Source organism: Strongylocentrotus purpuratus, unplaced genomic scaffold (assembly GCF_000002235.5).
Source record: "Strongylocentrotus purpuratus isolate Spur 01 unplaced genomic scaffold, Spur_5.0 spur5_scaffold_21, whole genome shotgun sequence".
Lineage (NCBI taxonomy): Eukaryota > Metazoa > Echinodermata > Echinoidea > Camarodonta > Strongylocentrotidae > Strongylocentrotus > Strongylocentrotus purpuratus.
This window is the reverse complement of record NW_022145607.1, coordinates 32,523,942-32,545,433: the sequence shown is the minus strand read 5'-3', so window position 1 is coordinate 32,545,433 and position 21,492 is coordinate 32,523,942. Positions and strand designations below refer to the sequence as shown.

Genomic DNA, 21,492 nt, shown 5'->3' with positions numbered 1-21,492 from the left:
AAGACATTGATAATCTATTATTATCAGCCTATGAAAGGTGTTGCAGGTAAGACATTCTATATTCACCATCACTTCAAGGAGGATTCCAAATTAGGATGTGCTTCTTAGATGTTTAATTCACCTAGCAGAACTGCCATTGTTTCTGCTGAATGTCCAATAAGATATACATTATATAGTCTGCTATGTTAATATTAATGACACCCATCAATGTTCTAGTTTTTATGTTGGTCTCTGTTTTGGGGCCATATATTTCTTTTTTCCTCTTTTGTGGAAAAGAACAGAGCAATGAATTTGTACAAGTTATGTATTGGTGATGAATCTTTGTATGCGTCAAAAGCAATGTCCTCTATATAGCTAAGCTTACCTTGATAACTTGTTCTTGTTCACGAATGGTTCATGTTGTGTCTTTGTTTCCACAGAAGTTCAGCTCAATGTCACCCATTCCAACCAGTTGGTGAGGGAAGAAGCACAAGGTAAACTACAAGCTCTCCTAGATGCCAGCTCCTCAGATGTCAGTTTGGTCCCATCCACAGGAGTAGGAGGAGATTTTCTAGAGGGGCTTAAGTCATTCACCGAATTGTGTAAGCCTCTTTTAGACGTGGTGAGGCACTTGGAAAGGAGCATAGGGAGGGATGGATTCTACAAGCCCACTGGATTGACTGTAGATTCTATTCATTTTCATGTGAAAGTGTACACCATCGAAGGGCTACGTTTGCTTCAAAGTGATGTCCAAAGCGGCCGCATCGGACATCAGCTTGGAATGGTGCTCATCTCTGAAAAAACCAAGCAGGAAGTTGGAAATGACATCGTTCTAGATGTAGCGCTGGAAGGAAGTGGTGCTTGGGATCTACTTTCACACGCAGTCATTGATCCAATCATTCCAAGCTCAAGTCTGTCAACAAGTACAGAGAAAGCATATACAGGTAAGAACAATTATGTTTGCATTGAGCTACTTGTAATTCTACATCTCAAAGATGTGTACATATCCCTACATCTTTTACATTGAATTTGAATTGAGGAAAATATGTTATTTGTTATTAAAAGGCAGAAAGATTATTTCAAGCCTTTATCAGAACCATCTGTGTTTAGTCTGTGTGTCTGTGGAAACCTAGCTGAAATTTGCCTGAAGATAAGGGCAATCCAATCGTTGTAAGAACTTCATTTGTATGAAAGCAGACCAGATTGGTAAAAATTTGGAAATAAATTGGATCAAAAGTATTAAGAGAATTTTAAATGTTTGAAATATGAGCTCCCTGAATAAGTGCGAAAATAAAATGGTTAATTTTGTCTGTGAACTGTGATTAAAACATGGAAACTCTCCTGTTTTGTTATGTTCATAAATATGAATAATTGTTTTTCTCCAAAGTGCCTTCTCTCTTGGGGTGCTACTCAAATATATTATGGATGACATATTATAATATGTCATCCATAATATATTAAAAAAAGGATCCTCTTGAGACATACATTTGTGAAAAATTAAAATTATTGTCATTTGTCTATGGAACAAATGGGAAAGTTGTTCGCCACTACATCAGAGACATTATCGATTTAGCCAATTTGAAGAGCCCAATACAATTTGGAGTGGACTTTAAAATATTATTATTATTATTATTATTATTATTATTATTATTATTATTATTATTATTATTATTATAATAAATTATTATTATTATTATTATTTTTTTTTTTAAATCATAACTTTCTCATATTTTGTCCCATTTCATTCGAAATTTGACTAGGATGCTTCTCTGATTTCTCTGCCTTCTTCTCTAGAGTAGTTTGCTATCAAGGTTGGATTTCTCTTTAAGGCACTTGTTACCAAATGCCCATAGTTCATATTGTGTGGTACATGTATTTTGTTATTGTGGTAGAACGAGAATAGAGATAAATATTATTCAATCATATTGTACTGTAATGAATGTTAAAAGAGTGGTGAGGAGTCGTGGTATAGTGGTTCATTCACGTGACTCTCCATCCTATGGTGAAAGAGTTCGAATCCCAGCTCGGCACCAACATCCTTTGGAAAAACATTAATCCACATTTGCCACCCTCCACCCTGGTGTACATGGGTAACTAGCAATTGCTTGGGTGATAATGATTTCAGGGCCATCGGGGAGAACAATATTTAAGCTGTTGAGGCTTTCCTGGGTAAACAAAATTATTAGTATTGTATTATCACCAAAGGAACATTGTAGTATATCTTTAATGTCTTTTGGAAGTTAACATTTATTTTGTCTTTACATATATGATAATATTTGTGACTTCCTGATTTGGATACTTTTGTTCTTACGTAATTTAGGTGAGGCATCAAAAGAGATGAAGGACTGGACAGAAGTAGAGGTGGCCATCTGGCTGAAAAGTTACGTAGGTCTCTCCGATGTCAGTAAGTTTGAAGGGGTGGATGGTTTCACGTTGGTGAGGTGTACCAAAGCTGAACTGATAGAAGATTTCAAACTCTCTGCAGGATATTGCAAAAAATTGATGGTAAGGAGGGAGCATTACCTTGAAAAAGAAGGAATGGGCATGCTGACCACTCCGGAATCTCCATCATCTCACAGTAGAGATGGAAACTCCAAGGTAAGTGCAATGGATAGTGTGACAACACCCAGTCCAGTCGCAGTAGAACCTACCCCACCACCAGCAATACTAGTATCACAGGGAGAAAGAATGCACAAAACCTCATCTTCTTCACCTATGGGTAACATCCATGTAGACTCCAAAGGTGTGGAAGTTCCAGGTAAGAAACAAACTACAGCAGCTCCTTCTGTAAGGGAAGTTACTGTTGCATCGCTTAAGATGGAACAGGACACTGTTGAATCTATTGTAGACATGGAGACAGCATACGGCTCGTCCTATGCTTCTGCCACACCAAATCCATCTGTGGATTTACCATTGCCAGTGAAAGACAGTGAAAGAAAGCTTACTAATCTTCTTCTTGGGTCTGACAAAGGTGAGCTTGATTCATCCTACTACCCAGTTCTGGTTGTAAACACCCCCGCTCAACAGATGAGTTCTGCAGAGTTGGAGGAACGGTTTGGTTTCATGTCCTCTGTCAGTTGGAATGTTGTCTTTGACTGCAATGCAGATTCCAACAAGACGGGGCTCTGTCAGTATGTGAATCAGAAGAAATCTCTTAAGATCTTGAGCACAGATAACTTCACAGAGACCAAGAATGTAGATGCCCTTAGAGAAGATATTGACTTCCCAGAGATCCCTGTTTGGGTATTTCCTAATGGTCGGAATGATGTGAATGTGCAAGGAATGGACAAGATGTTAGATATGGACTGGATGAGAGAGCGCTCACATGCAGTCTTGAATACTGTCCGGTTCTTCTCAGACCCTGGTGTCATTCCGCCAGGCAGAGCAGTTGTTGTGTTCTTCCTGCTTTCATATTCAGATATCATGGTCATGACACAGTTGTTCAGGGAGTTCTACACTTACAAATCGTTTCAGGACCTGAAACGTTTCACTGTCATCGCAGAGAATCAAAGTGTTCTGCACAAATGGATTCAGCATCTTGAAAGTCAAAGCATCGTTTCAAGCAAGGATATGAATGATAGATGTCTTGGAGGGGTGCCATGGCAGGAGATCAACACATACATGTTGAGACTTCTAGGGTCCTGTGAGACACGTTTGCCAGAACTTCCCATGTTTCCTAGAGGACAGTGCGAACTAAGGAAAAAACACCAGAGTCAGTGGACAGACATATCAGTCCTAGCAAAGAATGAGTGTGAAAACACTTCTATGGATGAGAATAACCCCAAATTCGTAGACTTTGTTCAAGAGAAAGAGTCTCGATTCTATCAAGGTCATGGAGTTGACTGGTGGAATTTCTATCTGTCGGAAGAGAGGTTGAATGGAGGTAAAGACTACAATCATGTTCTGAAGCGTCAGATTTACAACAGGCTCCATTCTGATGTTCGTAAAGTACTCAATTCTCAAGGCAAGAAGGTCTCCCACATTTCAATGGCAACAGTCTTTCATGAAGCAGGCTCAGGAGGCACAACGGTAGCAAAGAACCTCTTGTGGGACTTGCACCGACAATACAGATGTGGAGTTGTCAATAGGGTCACTAACGACACAGTGAATCAGATTGTTGCCTTCCACAAGTATGGCTATGAGGAAGGACAAAATCCAGGGCCAGTTGTCCTCCTCTTGGAAAACCTGGATTCTGAGACCATGCGACCGTTTCTAATAAGCCTTGAAAGAGAAACCAGGTACTTAGAAAGCGATGGATTGGCTTTTGTTCTCATCCATTGCAAAAGAACCTCAGAGCCGCAACATCATCAGCAGAAGGAAAAATCAAAGACATGCGCTTGTGTTGAGCATAAACTAACAAAAGAAGAGAATCGGTGGTTCACAAAGAAGACCACAGATCTTGAGCAGAGGAATGTGTTCAATGAAAAGAAGTCTCCTGAGCGCCTTCTTGCTTTCATGGTAATGAAAAAAGAGTGCGATCCTGAATACCTGAAAAATGTTGTGAAGGGCATTCTTCCACGAGTTGACAACAAATCCAAGAAGGAACTCCTGAATGCAGTCAATCTATTGAAGTATATCGCTGTAGTGCAGATGTACAATCCTAGTTTTGCAATGCCTGTTTCTGCCTGTGACGGTTTTATGCAAAGTCAACATAGAGTGATGTCCAGTGGTCGGCAACAGCGGTTTGGACCCTGGGAGAAAGAAAGGCAGCCATTTCTGAACCTGCTTCTCCTTGAAGAATTCATTCAAGATATTGATGGCTGTGTAAAAGGCCTTACAGTCGTCCATCCTGTTATTGCAGCAGAGATTGTAAAGCAGCTTGGTGAACGCTTCCAACAAAAACCTGCTGACATGATCCTTGAACTTCTTGAAAATTCAACAATCCTGGACACCTTGTCTCACAGCAAAGGCTACATTCAGAAGGTTTGCAGAGATTTGATGAAAAGGAGACTGAAGAAAGAGTACGGAGATGATAGAGAAACTGACTTTGCTCCTTTCATTGAAGAAGTATATGCAGAGGATAAGGCGAAGGCATACAAGATCATGGAAGTTGGCATCAGGAAATTCCAAGACCCATTCATAGCACAACAGAAGGCTCGGCTTCACAGCATGCGAGAAGGTGATTTTGATAATGCAGAACAAGCCATCAATATAGCACTTGACATTGTTAGCAATAACTCATACTTGTGGGACACGAAAGGAATCATCCTTCGAGAGAAGATGACACTGTATGAGAGCAGGGAAGGCCAAGAACTTATCAGTGACAGTGAAATGAAGGAGCTGTTGAGTACTTTCAATGAATCTTGCGCAGCATTTCAAAAAGCTCAGAGGGCTATGAAAGAAGATAAAGGAAGAAAGAATTATGCTGGCTTTGTGGGTGAAATCTCCTCCATTGCTAAGTTCCTGGACATAGTTCAGAAGAGGGTGAAACCTTTCCGTTACGGGAGTAAAGGATTGGGGACTTTGGGGAGGTATCTAATGACAGAATATATTCCTCCTGATCTCATCCTACCTTCACTCCGTGAATTCAGTGATACCATGAAATCATTGTCAGAAAGGGTCGACGAAGTACTTGGGTGTTTCACTGACTATCTTGCTCACTGTACACAGCAAAACTTTGGTGAAGCCTCGTACAAAATCCAAGATAAAAAATTGGAGACAATCTACTCTACCAGAAACCGCTTCTTCGCTCTGTCATCTCCACAGCTTGAAAATGTACAGTACTCAATGGAAACTGCCTATGCGATGAGACGATCTGAAGTGAAAAGGATGAAAGCGGGTGGATACCAACAGATCTTTGACATGGCTTCAAAGAAGAAAATTCCTGATCTCAAACAGGTTCAATATTTGCTCAGGCAAAACCTTAGTAGTCCAAGTCTTTTTGACATCAGGAACTTTGTGTTTACCCTCTTTGCCCTGGCAGTCTGTCCCAATGTAGGATTAGATGAGGAGGAGGCTAGAAAGTCAGTGAACATCCTGAAGACGATGGAGAGAAAAGACGATGGATTCTATGGCTTGTTCTTTGAGATGCTGTTAAATTGGCCCGATGGCACACCCAAAGAAGGAAGCATACCAGTCGGAGAGACAATTAGGCAACTGCGTGATAGGTGGACTGGTAGATACCGCAATAAGAAGTCTGCAGAGCCTCAACACAACTTGCCCAGACGATCCAGAATTCGCCAAAATTGCAGCCCCCTGAAGCCTGCCACAGAGTTCTATCTTGGACTTCAGAATGATAAATCCCAATTTGTCCACCGGAAGTCCTTGGGACATATCACATATGACATATGGAAAAAAGAGACCATCAAGAATAGACTCAGGCGACTGGATGGTGTCCTAGAAAGCAATGACCGTGTCCTGTTCAACCCTGATGGAGAAGAACCAGTGAAGATCACTCTGTCTCTTCCCATCAAGGGTCTACCTAGCCAGGAACCTGTTCAGTTCTACCTAGGGTTCTCATTTGCTGGCCCTCTTGCGTATGATGTAGAGTACAAGGACAACAGAGAGACCCTCTTCATTGCAAAAGAAAGTTCTACAAACTACCCTTTCTATGTCAATGAACTTGATGATGTTGATGAGGGCCCTGTAAGCTACGACATCTAAAGTTCTATGGGACGTTTGTTCAGATTGCTCCATTTCTATCCAAGTATGTTATTAGGGAAAGTTCAGATATGAAAGGTGTTAGTATCGGGGGTTTAAATATAAATTATTTATGTTATGCTGATGACACTGCACTTTGCGCAGAGAATGCAGCAGATTTACAACATGTATTGGATATTGTAAAAGTCAAAAGGGAAGAGTTTGGTATATGCATTAATGTCAAGAAAACTAAGTCTATGATTTTTAGTAGAACAGAGAATAAGTCTAGAATCGGTTTGAAACTGAATGGACATATCATTGAGCAAGTCAGTAATTACATCTACTTGACCGAGAGGGAAACCAATAATCAACTGGGAAGAGAATGTCAAGAACTGGAGTGGACTAAAACTGCAAGAGTGCACCAGAATAGCAGAAGATAGAGTGAAATGGAGAGATGTTGCAATCAACCTCCGAACCGGAAGAAGATAGATAGATGTTTCTTAAGAAAGGTGAATGTGCTTGAATTCTAACAGGGATAATCGTAAAGTTTTGTGATGGATTCCTAAATGCTTTTAAAGTACATGAGAAGGAAATCTCAACACTAACTTACACTTGAAATTATTCTCTGAAATATTTGTAGCTGTAAGACATAAATCCATGACATGTTTATTTCAAAGTCTGTTGTTCATTTTAAACCGCTGCATATTGATATATGTACTATTTTAGTGTCATTTAGTTGTGTTTCAAGAGTGGCCAAATGTTATCTGTGCGAATAGATTATATGACAGGAAGTGCTTTAATATGTTCTACAAGGTCACACATGTCCGTCGCAAATAATACTATTTTCCTGCATCCATTCGTGTTGGAATAATGTATCAAACTTACATGTATCTGATGTTTAAACTGCTAAAGTTAGTATCATAATATCATCATTTTTGTCTCGCCTGCATAGCAAAAGCGAGATATAGGCGTCGATTCTCCGGTGACGGCGTCGGCGGCGGCGTCAAAATCAAAAACTTAACCTAGGTTAAGTGTTTGAATTTTCAATATAATCAATGAAACTTGGAAAGGGTTATCAAGTATTCAAATCATGTTTTAGTAGAATTTTAGGTCCATAAGTCAAGATCAAAGCTCATTTCACGTCAACAAACTTAGACTATGTTGTGGCATCAACATCAAAAACTTAACCAGAAGTTAAGTTTTTACATTTTTAACATAATTTTGAAAATATACATTCCTCTTCCATGAAACTTGGGGATATGGGTAATCAAGTATCACCAATCATGTGATTAGTCTTTAAGGTGACAAAGTCAAGGTCTATTGTCATATTAGGTCTGCAAACATAGACTTTGTTGTGGCATCAGCATCAACATTTTTATTTTTAAACATAATTTCAAAAGTGTTTGTTCAAATTCCATGAAACTTGTACTTAAGGGTAATCAAGTATCACAAATTATATGACACATATTCCAGGTCAAAAATTTAACGTCAAAGGTCAGTTTAGGTCAATAGAATTAATAAATCAATTATTGTTTATATTTCAATCTTAGTTATCAATCTTGGTACAAATTATTGTAAATAATTATTCTGATGATTCTTAGTCAATATTCACTTCCAAATGTTGATTATATTAAGAGTATTTCATTGAGGGGGCGGGGGGGGGGGGGCGGGGCCTGCTAATGGGCCTCTCTGCTTACAAAGAATGTCCCAACCTCAATGTGTCATCATATCGAATTGCGTAATGCAGGCGAGACCGCCGAGAGCGTTTCCCTTGTTTTATTATTTACAATGTGATGTGACCATGTTCATTTCGAAGTTGGTGTATATACATACATAAACATGACGTTCAAACATGATTTTCTTGTGAAATCATCGCCATAGATGTTCCCTTCATCAACTTCAATTACAGTTATTGTCCAGTGATATAGGAAAGGTTTCGTTTGTAGTGTACTTTGACTTGTTTAGCAGTATATGATCATCTGTTTGTTTTTCCTAGAGTGAAAATCGCTCAGTGAGAGACTTTGAGCAAGCGTATGATTATTCTGCTTAAAGGTACTATGTCCCTTTTGCAGCCAACCTCAAATTCTCTAAAACTTATGCAGGAATTATGAATATGTCATGTATGTCTTATCTGTGAAATTTAAACGTTAGCAGTGTCCTCATATTCAAATTAAGCAAGGAAACCCGTTTACTTGCTAGACTTCACTGTCAGACACTATTGAGTGACTGACTGGCTTTTTTCTTCTTTGGTAATAACATACATGAAAAGAGTTGTAAAGGGTACATGAGCATTTGTCTACATCAATAACCCACTTTTTGTGATGGCCAAGTTTAAACTGATTGAATCTTTGCGCAGCATAAAACGTATGACCATTCGGTACAATTGTCTGAAAATCAAGACTATTACTTTTGGGCTCTATAGCCCTAAAGTCGATTTGACAACTAATAGTCGTTATTTTCCCACTTGAAGACATTTTCAAGCCTCACCGTTTTTAGGGAAGTTCTAAATTAGTATTATCTTTCAAATGCAGTTGGAATTTAACTTTTTCATTTTTTGGGCCTGCAAATGGGACATTATACAAATGATGCACAGGTTTGAGTGCGTCGGTAGGGATTGTGTGCACAAGGTACCTTTGAATGATTTGTACCCACGAAGCGCAGCCGAGTGGGTTTTAGACCAAATTCAAAGGTACCGCGTGCACACAATTCCACTGACCCACGAAGTAAACCTGTGCATCATCTGTTTTATAAGATGGGGCCCCAAAAATTGTCAAAAATACACAATTTTGTTATTTTACAGATTAACCGAATGCATGGCAAAATCATGCGTCCGGTAATTTTTTTTTACCGGACGCATGATTTTTAACTTATCATGAAATTTCAAAAAAAAAAAAAAAAAAAAATTGTCAGTGCACATTAAACTGTAAACTTAAAAAAAAAAAAAAAAAAAAAAAAAATTATAGATTTTTTTTTTCTTTTCAGATTATAATTATCAAAAAACACGAAAAACAAATAATTATCACCCCCAAAAAAAATTGTCAAAAAAAATCATTAAAAAAGAAAAATTATATAAAAAAAAAAAGAAAAAAAAAGAAAAAAGAAAATTAAAAAAAAGAGTATTTAAAAAAAAAAAAAGGATATCGGTGGTATCGATCGCCGATATCGCGTGCATCCAGTAAAAATAATTACATGGTAATTGACCAATCAGATTGCAGGGATTCTTCTACCCATCTTATAAAGTACCTTTCATATATCTTTGGGATGTTGATTTCAGTCTGTGTTTTCCATATGCTCCAGTTGTAAGTATTTTGCTTTGTACTGACTTATTCAAAAGAAACTAAAATAAATGAATCAATATTTTGACATCCAATCTTTTTAAGAATGAAATTCAAAGATAATATAATATTGCATTGTTTGCAAACTGTCTTCTGTCATTGTGCATTCGATTTGTAAACCCAGCTGTTTAGACTACCAAATGTGTGGACATTCAGTCTGTAATATTTGTGAAATGTTATAAATACATTTGAAATACAGGGTAAAAAAATGCTCGATAGAAAATTTAATTTAATTTAAGTTAATAAATTCATTGTTTGTCAGTGGTTTTTGAAACCACATGAATTGATGAAGTTCGAGTTCTTTGTGTAGGAGAAATATGTCTTGGTTTGACCAAACTCATGCAAAAGAAAAGAAGAAGATTTCGTTGTTATAATGAGGTCTCTTATGCATAGGCAGAATATCATTGCTGTTGATTTCCATTTTGGCCTTGTTTACACAATACAGATCAAATTGTATCTGCTTTCAACTATGCATACCTGCCAACCCGTCCGAATAATTAATCCGGAATATTCTATTTTTCTGGATTTTTAGAACCCCAAAATCCGGAATATTCCTTTTTTTTCTTCAAAATTTCTATTTTTTGGTTGTTTTGTTTGTTGCTTAAACCAAATTGAGCTTGTTTTATCATATGCCGCGATGTGAGAGTTCACGTATTGCGTGCGTTGAAGGGCTGCATGATTGAGCAGCGAATTTGTATTCGCTTTTTTTGCACAGATTTACCTCGTATTGCCTTGCCAGTTACACTGCCGCTGCATGTGCGAACGCCTGTTAAGGGTACAGATTTCTTATTTTCAAAGACATACCGCGCTAAAAATTCTTAATTCTCATTTTCAAATGTTGTCAGGTATGACTATGTAGCTACGTATGATAACACACTGTTCTGTATCACTTCGGGGGAAATACCAGATTTTCTATTATATACCGGTATTACTTGTGTTATTTTCATAGAAGCTGTAAATAAAAGCAACTTTAATGTTCGAGTATCATAGGACATTAATTGGAGTCTTGTTGCTGTTGAAAGTATTTGCAAATGTGATTTTTAATGTTGCCTAATTGACTCGATGAATCAAATTTTTCAGTGATTTTTGCTATATCCGCTCACGATGGTGTGATAGCATGAGCAACTTTGACACTTTTGTAAAGTAAATTTGTTAAACTCTATTGTTATTGTTTTTTACTCTGATTCTACATGATAATATATTTATTTTCTTCTCCCTGTATGTGTGTGTTTAGGGATAGTCTTTCACTAAAGAATCCCTCCTTTCTGCCTATCCCGAATGCTTTCATAAATTGCCATTGTAATTTTCTATCACTATCTTGTTCTTTATGTTATCATTCCATCCTGTATTTGTATGATTCAAATGTTTTCATGAAGAGTGTTGAATAAACTTTGAATTTGAATTTATGTGTAGTTCCACACATTCTGGATCAAAAGACAATGCAAAATGTCACTATAAGGAGACACAGTACTGCTATATATCCTCTAATGAGAGTTTGTGATAACTGTGTTCTTTATGTCGATGTTTCACTGCATTGTTTCGTTTCCCCCATATGATATATCAAGGAATTGTCTCCTCTTCAAATGTGTCTTGGCATCATTGCAGTGTCTAACATATTTATATATGAGCTCGTATTCATTTCTCCTAATGTAATATATTGTTATATTCCCGAAATCTCATTGAGATGTTGTTTCTTGGTACATGTATATAAGGTAAGGAATGTATACACTTCAATGTAGGAAGTGGTGTAATGTTAAGATGTAATGTTGAAATGGTAGAAGTGCGTACTATCCGCTTGAACTTGAGTTTTAAAAAAATGCATTTCTTATGAATCGAACCATTATTTTGACGCTGTATTCGTGTCATTTGTTTTCATCGCACTTGAAGTGATTTATATGATATCTAATAATTATCCTGTTTAAAATCTGTTTTTATTGTCAATGAAACGATACTGTATAAAAGATATTTCATTTATGCATAATTCATGAACTATACTATCATCATCCATGTATATAAGATGTTTTCAAAATCCATATGTTATGGATTTGTCATATCAAACTTTTTTGTAAACGTAATATGGGTAGGCATATAATTATGTCTTTCTGCACAACACCCATTGATTTCATGATAGAAAGCAGCTATTCCATGCAAGTGGATTGACCTTCACTTTTGCTCTCAACTAGTGTTATTCAATATTTGAATATATATCCACATACATGTATATATACAGTGTAAACTGCACTACATGTACTATATAATTCAATTGGTCTACATTTATATATGTTTATTGAATAATGTTTAATAGATTATTTGAGCAGTTCAACTTTGTACTTTACCAAGTAGGTCATCGCAGAATTAATATTTTTAAAGTTTGGTCTATGAAAGGTGTGTGTTGATTTAAGGTTGTTGATAATAGAAAAGGTTTACATGAATAACTCGTAGACTTTCAGAAAATAATATAGAATTTCTGTTAATAAAGAATGTAATACCAGTTTTCCTTGTGGTTTTGTCTTTTTTTTTTAAACTTTAATTTCTTACTGTTTTGGATGTGTCACAAACAAGGGCATCAGCAGGGTCTCAAACGTAGAGGGCGGGTAATTAAGTAACGGCGTAGGGGAAGACTTTTCAAATTACAAATGTTGGAAGTAGGCATGTTAATGTTTAGTTCAGTTGTATATTTTGTTGGTGTACTTAAAAAAAAGATGCCTTTAAAATTCGGAAAGACTGATGCTTTGGTGTCCCTCTACTCTTTGGTAGGGGGTAGGGGCGTATAATCCCCTCTTCACTGCTTGTCGGTGCCCTTGCATGATGTAATAATAATAATAATAATAACCTAGGCTTCTATAGCGCATTTTATCTTCAAAGTCCTTTACAAAATAAAACAACAAAATTACAGATTACTGCTAATTCATGACCTAATATAAAGACAAATCAAAATAAGGACAAGATTAATCATCCCTTTAAGTGAACAAGAACAAAATACACTCAAAAGGAAGTAAGAACGACATACAGCAACAACAACAACAACTTCATGAAGGACTGAAGGCCAAGGCAGGAGGTCGTCACTTTTTTGTCAAAAAATAGATATTGAAATTTTGGAAATAGAAAGAAACAGTCTAGCGCGGAGCGCTTTGAAAATTGTCAAGTCAATGCAATCCCATAGGCATAGTCTATTTATTATTACAGGTTTTTGGTTAATTTGTTAAAGTGCTCATTCTTTTTCCATTAGTAATCTATTGTTTTTAATTGAAAATAATCATCTGTAGAAATTCTCTCACTACGTCATCGCAAAGTCTTTAGAAAATACAACCCGTGAAGCAGTCTCAAAACTAGTAGTCTCTTACGTCATATCTGATAATATTCGAATATAACAATGGATGTACGTATTAAAGTTGATATGATTTCAAAAGGCATCAGTGTAGAAAATCAGAAAAAAGCCCCAATTACAACTGCAGCGTGATACCAGAATGAATTCCAGGAAATGATAATATGAAACGTTCTTTGTGATTTCATGAAATAACAAATGCAGACAAAAATCTTATCTTTTCATGAAAGAATAATTTTTAATAGCTAGCTTTCTTAAAATGATCTAAAAACAAAGACCGTATTATGACGTTTCAAAAATTATGGCATGTGACGCAAAAAGTCAATCAAGATGTCACGAAATATAAGATCACCAAACAAAATGTACACAGAATGAATTCTTATACAATAAAAGTAGTGATATGAATAAACACCAAAGTTATTCTGTTTGAGCGTTTCATGACACAAAGCAAAACATTACATTTATCTATGAATGCACATAATAATGATTTTTTTTGTTCTCCTATAACAAGTGTTCACATTTCAAGTACTTGATAATAAACGTATACACAATTCATATCGTCACTGGGCATTTTTTGTGTGTGTGCCACTAATGAGGTGTTTATTTACATTCAAACACCAAAATAAAGTTGTGAGAACAAATACAATTGACGCACAATGTTATCAATAGAAATCACATATTTTTTTCTCAACTATACAATATTTTGCTACTTTTCATCTAAAGTGCTTGTAGCAGTTTCTTTTGCAACCTCTAGTCCGGCTTTTTAAGCTCCTGATTTACAACAATTCTGTTTTTGATTCGTTTCAAATACGTATCTTAGTTTGAAATGGTTTTCATTAAATCCATACTTATTCCGGATAACTAACATTTTGTATATACACCAGATGGCGATCGTTGTTACGTCTATCTCTCTGTCAATATTAATCTTAAGTAAACAAGAGATATCCATTACAAAATCAATATCAAAAGTGTACTTCACACCATGTTTGATATAAGCAAAGAAATTCTTATTATGTTCACATTCGATAAACACATGCAGTATGTCCTCTATGACATGGCACCGGGGATAGTATCTGTCATCTGCTAATCCCCATTTGTAAAGATTGTTTCTAACAGGTATATTGTACCGCAATTTAAAATTGAACTCCCTTAAGCAATGTTCCCTTGTATATGTTAAATACCTTTTGAACACTGAAGACCAGTCAATATTTCTTTGTAGTATATTTTCCCCCAAAAGACAGCATCTGTTGTTGTTGAATGTATGTTTAAAAGATATCAGATTGTAGAAACGTTTGCTTTTTACGTCACTGATATTACAGTAAGGACACTCTTCCAATTTTAACATACAAAATTTCAAGAGAGTGAATATAATATACTGGTTCAGTTTCTTCCTTTGTAAGATCACTGAGCCATATCTTTGGAATACTGAGCTTTCTTCAATTTAGTATAATCGAATAAAAGATTTTGCTTGCTCTTTTTGTCTCCAGGCGTACTGACAGGTCTTTAATAGACAAAAATGTTTTTCTTTAAATAGGTCCTTTAGATAAATTATTCCACAACCAAACCAATCTGCGAAAACAAAGACTTCGTATTAAAAACAATATCCTTGTTATGCCATACTATCTGCCTATGAAAAAATGTATCTTGTACAGAATAATTTCCACTACAAGTAAATCCTTTCATATAATTCCAGGCTTGTAATATTTCTAAATAGAAATTAGGGAGTTGCGATTTCTGGACATCGAATAATTTATGGTCATAGGTACAGTTTAATAGAAGATTTACGCCACCGAGCCAATCAAACCAACAATTACACATATCTTTCCATGGACCTTTACTGTCATCCAATAATCTACCGAGCCATCTTAAACGAAAACTCAGTATCTGTTTCTCAGTATTAACCATACGTAATCCCCCTTGGCTATAATCTTGAGTAAGGATTGATCTTTTTACCTTGTCGATTTTGGATTTCCAAATAAAATTGAAAACTAATTTATTCAATTTCTGCAGACACATTGGTGGAATCGTGTCTACCATCATGAAATGAACTATTAGACTTAAAGCCAGTGATTTAACAACAGTGATTCTTCCAAATATTGTGAGGTTTCTGCTTCTCCAGTTATCCAGGAGTTTCTGTAGTTTGGTCAATTTATTTTCCCAACTCAATTTTGTAGCATAATATAAGGAATATCAACAATTCCCACATTTCAGAGGGAGAATGGTTCTTTTCTTGAACCATATTTATAATATTACGCACACTATTCAGATATTTCTCATCACTCAAAATACTGGTGTTCATTTTCTAGTATCCTGGACCAGTCTTATTTTCTTTTATTATAATTCTGAAGGATATTACATTATGGTCGGCACGTATTGCCGGTCTAATATCTGTTTTGATCACCTTAACCTGAACGTTCTTGTTTACAAGCCAATAGTTAAGTCTTGATGCTAATTTTAGAGAAGTATTTCGCCGTGTAAATTGTCTACTGAGTGGGTTTGTTCTTCTCCAAATATCACACAGGGAATATCGTTTTGACAATTTACAAAAGTTTCGTGGCTTTTTATAAAATTTACTTTTGGTACCTTGAACATCATAATGCACATTTACTACACAGTGCCAATCTCCACCTAATATTAGATTCGAATCAATTTCTTTTACATCGCTTGTAATAAGAGTGTTGTAAGTTCTTAAAAAATCCTTCCCTAAATTTTTTCTGTGTGGGTGCATACACATTGACAAGAGTATAATTCATTGTATCAATATTTACTTTTAGAAGCAACATTCTACAATCATTTTGCTTTACATGAACAGTATCTACTTTAAATGTCTGATAAAAAAGGATGGCAACTCCCGATCGTCACTGGGCATGATATTCAATAGAAGTTTACTGAGCCCGTAAACAGTAATAAAGCACAAGCATTCCGGAAAGTTTCTCTTGTTCAAGCACAGAATAGAATATTTTGTATAGTAGCTGCGATATGATTGATAATTTGGGTATGAAATGTTGTTACCATACAACCGGCAATGGATATGAAACGCAGAATGAATGCAACTGTAAGATTTAATTCACGATAAGAAAGGTATCAACTGCCAGTCACGTCGTTAGACGATCATAAAAATCAACGAATGTGTTACCCATTCAGTTATTAAAACAAACAGTCATTCATGAGATCAATTACCCGAACGATAAGTCAAGTACATACATAGATAAAACATCTAATAATTCTATAATTCAATGTAAATCAAGGTCAATGGGTACCTGGCAGGAACTAATTCGTTGAAATGCTCGAGTGCCGTAATGGCAGCCATCCTAAAGCCGGAGTAATAATTTCCAAAGTTCTTTGGAAGCGCATATAGAGACGTTAAATTGTGATATGCGCTATACAAGAACCGAATATTATTATATAATTATTATTATTATTATGTAGTAAACGATTAATTGATTCTAGTGGTAATGCATTGCCTATCAGAAACTAAAAACCGATTGTGACATCGAATGATACACTAAATAATGCAAACATGCAATGACTCTAATTTGCCAACTTAAATCAAATGTTTATTTTAGTTTCACAATCAACAACATCATACATGCAATAACATATTATTAAAACACAAGTGCGATGATAGATCAGTGACAATTATATTTACAACTGCTCACATAAAAAGTCCCCTTATTTTTAAATTTGCTACTACAAAGAAAAGAATAGCAACTATTCTTTGTTCAGCTACCATTCGTTGTTCAAATTTTCTAAAAGGATTTAAAAAAAGGTCAATGTATGAATTATAACTTTGAAGGGAAACCACGATTCTCAATCTTTCAAAGATTGTACCAAACAAATGAAGACTTAGTGACTCTGTCCCCTCACTGCCTGCTCCTGCACACGGGCTTTAACTCTAGTTTTAACTTCAATTTCCATTTCAAGATAATTTATTTCCGTACTTGTATATAAATCAAAAGCATGATATACCTTAAAGAAATGTTGCATACAATCCCGTCTTTTCGTTATTCGAATAATTTGTATTTAGAGTGAACCGGTAACATTGTTGAAGGTAGATGAACAAAAATTGCGTATTTTTTATATGAAATGTTACTTGTTATATTCCTTCTACCATACTAACCCTCTAACATGCAAAACATCCTGAACAAATTCTCAAACCACAAAGATATTTATGATTTTCTTTGAAGGCGTCACTGTGCAACACCCTTTAACATTAAATTATCCCAACCAATTTTTTTATTTTTCCTACCGTTTGCTATAACAATAAGACTTAAAACAGGCTTTAAACAATCTTTCCACACTTAAATGTTTGGAATGGTATATAGAGCCAATTCATTGCTTTGTGACGATTTACATTCGTATAAATTCAATCAAATTACAATAATATAGTTGGGAGAATTCAGGAATCGATCAGATCAGGTTTTCCCAATCGGTTTTCATTAATAATGGTCCGTTTTCACTCAAACTTTCAGATTATCTTTGATTGTACATCTGGCATTGAAGCCACTACCTAAGCACCATTTTTTTCTCATCACAACAATGTTAACAAATCCTTTTATAGGGCGCATGACTCAAAAGCATGATACAATGGAAACAATAGAGGGAACCCCGTTAATTAATCATATATATATACATATTTCATTTGTCAGGACTTCAAACAAAAAACTGCTTACAAGACCAAAAAGCCCACGAAGCTTGACAAACTTTTGTCCCAAGAACCTTGAGTAAATAAATTGTTAGAAGGACCTGAAGACTGACGTATCGGTCTCTTGGGCTGTCAGTCTTGATGTGCGCCGGTCTCGTGAACCATCGGATAGTTCTTGTATTGAATTCCTGCGAGATGGTGTGCCGGGATTTCAGTCTCAAGGGCTGTAGCCATGTTCTGGTGTGTGTATGTATACACACATTTAATACTCCATTTTGTGTATTTCCTGGAGTAACCCCATAACCTTAGAGAGATTGATTTCGGCCTGGTTAGGTACATCGTTGCACTGCTCATCCGATTCCAAATGAACGACAATGTTCTTTATACATCCATCCACGGTGTTGCCAGCCTTTATCAAGAGAGCATGTGATTGGCTAATGTCTCGTCGGATGACCTCAAGTTCTTGTTGGGTCAGGTCACGAGATTCACTTTTCAACCAGTGTTCAAGGTGCTGCGCAACCGGGACGGGCCAAATAGTTAAAGGGGGAGCTTTAGCCGTAGAAGAGCTGTCTCCATCCCCAAAGCTGCTCTCTACATTTTACAAAAAAAGGAGACAACGAGCGTTGAATTTAAAGAAGTTACATACAGGTAAACACGATCGTATAGACTTTCAAGCAATCAACTTAAGGGCAATAAGGGGGGGGGGGGGGGGGGGGGGGGGGGGGGGGTAAGCGGACACTTTATTTTTTTTTTTGTCTCGAAATTTGAAAATTTTCACATTTTTTTTCGTTGGGGGGGGGGGGGTAAGGTCACTTTACGTTAGCCGTGGGCATAATTTTTTTTTTTTTTTTTTTAATTTAAAAAAAAAAAAAAGGGGGGGGGGGTTTTAGTTTTTTTAGGGGGGTTTACACACATAAAAATATCAAAGGGCCAGGGGGGGGGGGGTTTGAACCCCCAACCCCCCCCCCCTGCGTACGCCCCTGTATCACTGTCATATTCGCAAGTTGCAACAGGTGATGCACAAGGATATTGATATTGTCTTAGGTTGATGATGTAAAAGTATTTGCAATCGCGTTTGTGGATGTTTTTAATGTAGACCTATATGGATATTAAATTCAAATATGAAACGATGGAAAACCCTATGTGAAGTATTGAATGAAAAATCTTTGAGAGAGAGCCTCGGAGTAAAGAGAGATAGAGATTCAAAGATCTTAGGATCCGGTGATCATTTACCACAACTCCCTCACTGATAGTTCATGCAGTACTTGTATTGTAAAGTTGACTTCCAAAAATGGCTGTCTCCCTAATATTGTTGATTGGCCAACAAATTTTAGTAATGCAATATGGCGTACCAATCGTTTTATTTTCTTCTGTAGCTGACTCTGCAGACTTCTTGACCTTCTGTTTCTTCCCATGCAAACTAGAGAGTGTATATAGGTAAGGGTTGAGAGACGAGTTGACAGGGAGGACGAAAACTGCAGTCCAGGCATACACCTATCAAAAGAATAAAAGAGAAGAAGACACTTTTAGCAAATAGGGAGCAATCAGCGAACAATCGAAATCAATGGAAATACAAGCTCCAAGACAAGCCGAAAGCAAACAAAGTAATATCAAATTTCAATGATTCTATTATGAAAATAAACAAACAAATTCAAATGCACTCGCTCATCTGCTAATTAATTTAACATTAATATTTTAATCTGTGTTCGATTGTGTTAATGAATGGTGATTATGGAACCAAGGTCAAAGATTTGGAGCATCGTTTTTACGGGAATCAGATATCTTATTGAACACCTTTCTTATATCCGCTGCCTCGTATTATTTAGGAAAGTCTGTAAGATATGAAAGAAATGCACTCCTTATCGAAAAGGAGATAGTTGCATTCCACTCAGCCAGAAAACAGTAACAGTTAGTGTTTCTGAATTTGTTTGTGTACGTAATGTTAGTTACATATCATTTTGTAGGTATATTCACCTGAGCCGATATAGTAAGTTTCCCTGCCGCTGATAAGAGACCCAAGACGATGATTGGGAACCAGCAAATTAGATCCGTTCCGACAATCAGTGACATCTTCCATGCCAATTTGATATCTTCAGTCAGTCTTTTGTCATCTCTGGAACCTTTACCTGTCTGAGCAAGCATCTGTTTGGACTGCTGATAGCGGATGTACATGGCCAGGTAACAGAGTAGGGTCACAAGGAAGGCTACAAAATTGGCTCCAATGAACAAGGAGATGGAATAATGCCATCCTGCAGAACGATCAACCGTCAGAGGCAGGGCCAAACAGACCCCGGACTGTCCGTAGAAGTTAACTTTGCTGTACGCTGGGATTACCACAGGTAGGACGCTAACCAGAGTCCCGATACACCAGATGATAAGCTGAGAACATCGAGCAGCCGTGAGAGAAAGATGGAGTCCTTGTTTGAAGGGGAGAAGGATGTGAATACACCGGTCAACACTGATCATCATGATAAACATGACAGAAGCCTCACTTGATATGACCGAAAGCATCCCCGCCACCTTGCAGAGGGCGCTAGACTGCCATTCATCAGAATGCAAGGCATAGTTTCCTCTGTAGTAGATATCTGCAGATGCAATTGTGATCATGTACAGACCCATCATAAAATCAGAAACGGCCAAATTCGTGATGAAACTGGACTGAACAATGGTTTTTCTGTCTTTCTTTTGATTGAATACCCTGTATGCGAAGACGAACCCGTTTCCGATGAAAGCACTGCCTCCTAGAATCCAGATGAAAATCCGTAGAACTCCATTGGCCATGAGTTCTTCGCATGATGAGAATTGATCACGTGGTGCATTGCAGCCGACCGAATCTACCAATCCAGCGAGACAACAAAATACGTAGCGGTCAGCATGTCTATTGAAAGAAATATGATATATCGTTTACGTCTAGAAGAAATAACATGCTGACTTGAAATGTATTGCAAGTATAGTAAATATGAAATAAAACTATGTCAAATTTACTAGGACCCTAGTAGATTGAGGCATCTTTAGCGAATCCATAATCGCATTATTATCCCTATTTGTACATGTTTATTATGATAATTTTGACTATTAACTATTAACTAAATTTCATTTAAGTACAAAAAAAAAGAGTCTTACAACCATTTCCTCAAATATATTCTTATACGTGACCTTTTCATGCGTATACAGTTTCCTAAAACAATAGTAATTTAGTTGCGTATAGGCTTACTCTCAGTCTACTGAAGAAGCAGTTAGTTGTTGCGTGAAATGATCAAAATAACTCTGCTTCTGGAAGAGTTTTAAATATGAAAATACAAGTTTACATGGGGAAAGGGACGTTATTATAGAAATCCAAACACGAACTATATCTTTATCTTTTAGGCTACGTATACAGGATTGCCCTTGATCTCCAATGATTTCGGATATGTTTTATTGTGTGGATGTGACTGGGCCATATGTACACGCATTGCTCAGAAATAATAAGTCAAGAGGCAGGTACCTGAATAATTTTAACAAATACAAATTGGATGTCACAGCTCGAATTTTCGACGTTTCCTGACAGTTTCCTCAGGACCAAACTTTTTTCAAACTGTTATCGAATTGTCAAAAATGTTACCCCAACTTATCATTGGCTACAACGCATT

General features: G+C 36.5%; 2 protein-coding genes across 2 annotated transcripts; one reads left to right on the top strand and one right to left on the bottom strand.

Moving 5' to 3' along the window:
- Positions 1 to 4,336: 4,336 nt before the first annotated feature.
- Positions 4,337 to 6,683, top strand: LOC115927950 (sterile alpha motif domain-containing protein 9-like). Its single transcript, XM_030994331.1, has one exon. The coding sequence runs from the start codon at positions 4,435 to 4,437 to the stop codon at positions 6,580 to 6,582; it is 2,148 nt and encodes a 715-aa protein (XP_030850191.1). The 5' UTR covers positions 4,337 to 4,434; the 3' UTR covers positions 6,583 to 6,683.
- An 11,383-nt stretch (positions 6,684 to 18,066) lies between these two features.
- Positions 18,067 to 20,725, bottom strand: LOC115928233 (G-protein coupled receptor GRL101-like). Its single transcript, XM_030995232.1, has 3 exons — positions 19,838 to 20,725; positions 19,216 to 19,357; positions 18,067 to 18,454 (listed from the first exon to the last, which is right to left on the bottom strand). Exons 1-3 carry the CDS (start codon positions 20,642 to 20,644, stop codon positions 18,126 to 18,128), a joined length of 1,278 nt encoding a protein of 425 aa, XP_030851092.1. The 5' UTR covers positions 20,645 to 20,725; the 3' UTR covers positions 18,067 to 18,125.
- Positions 20,726 to 21,492: the final 767 nt, after the last annotated feature.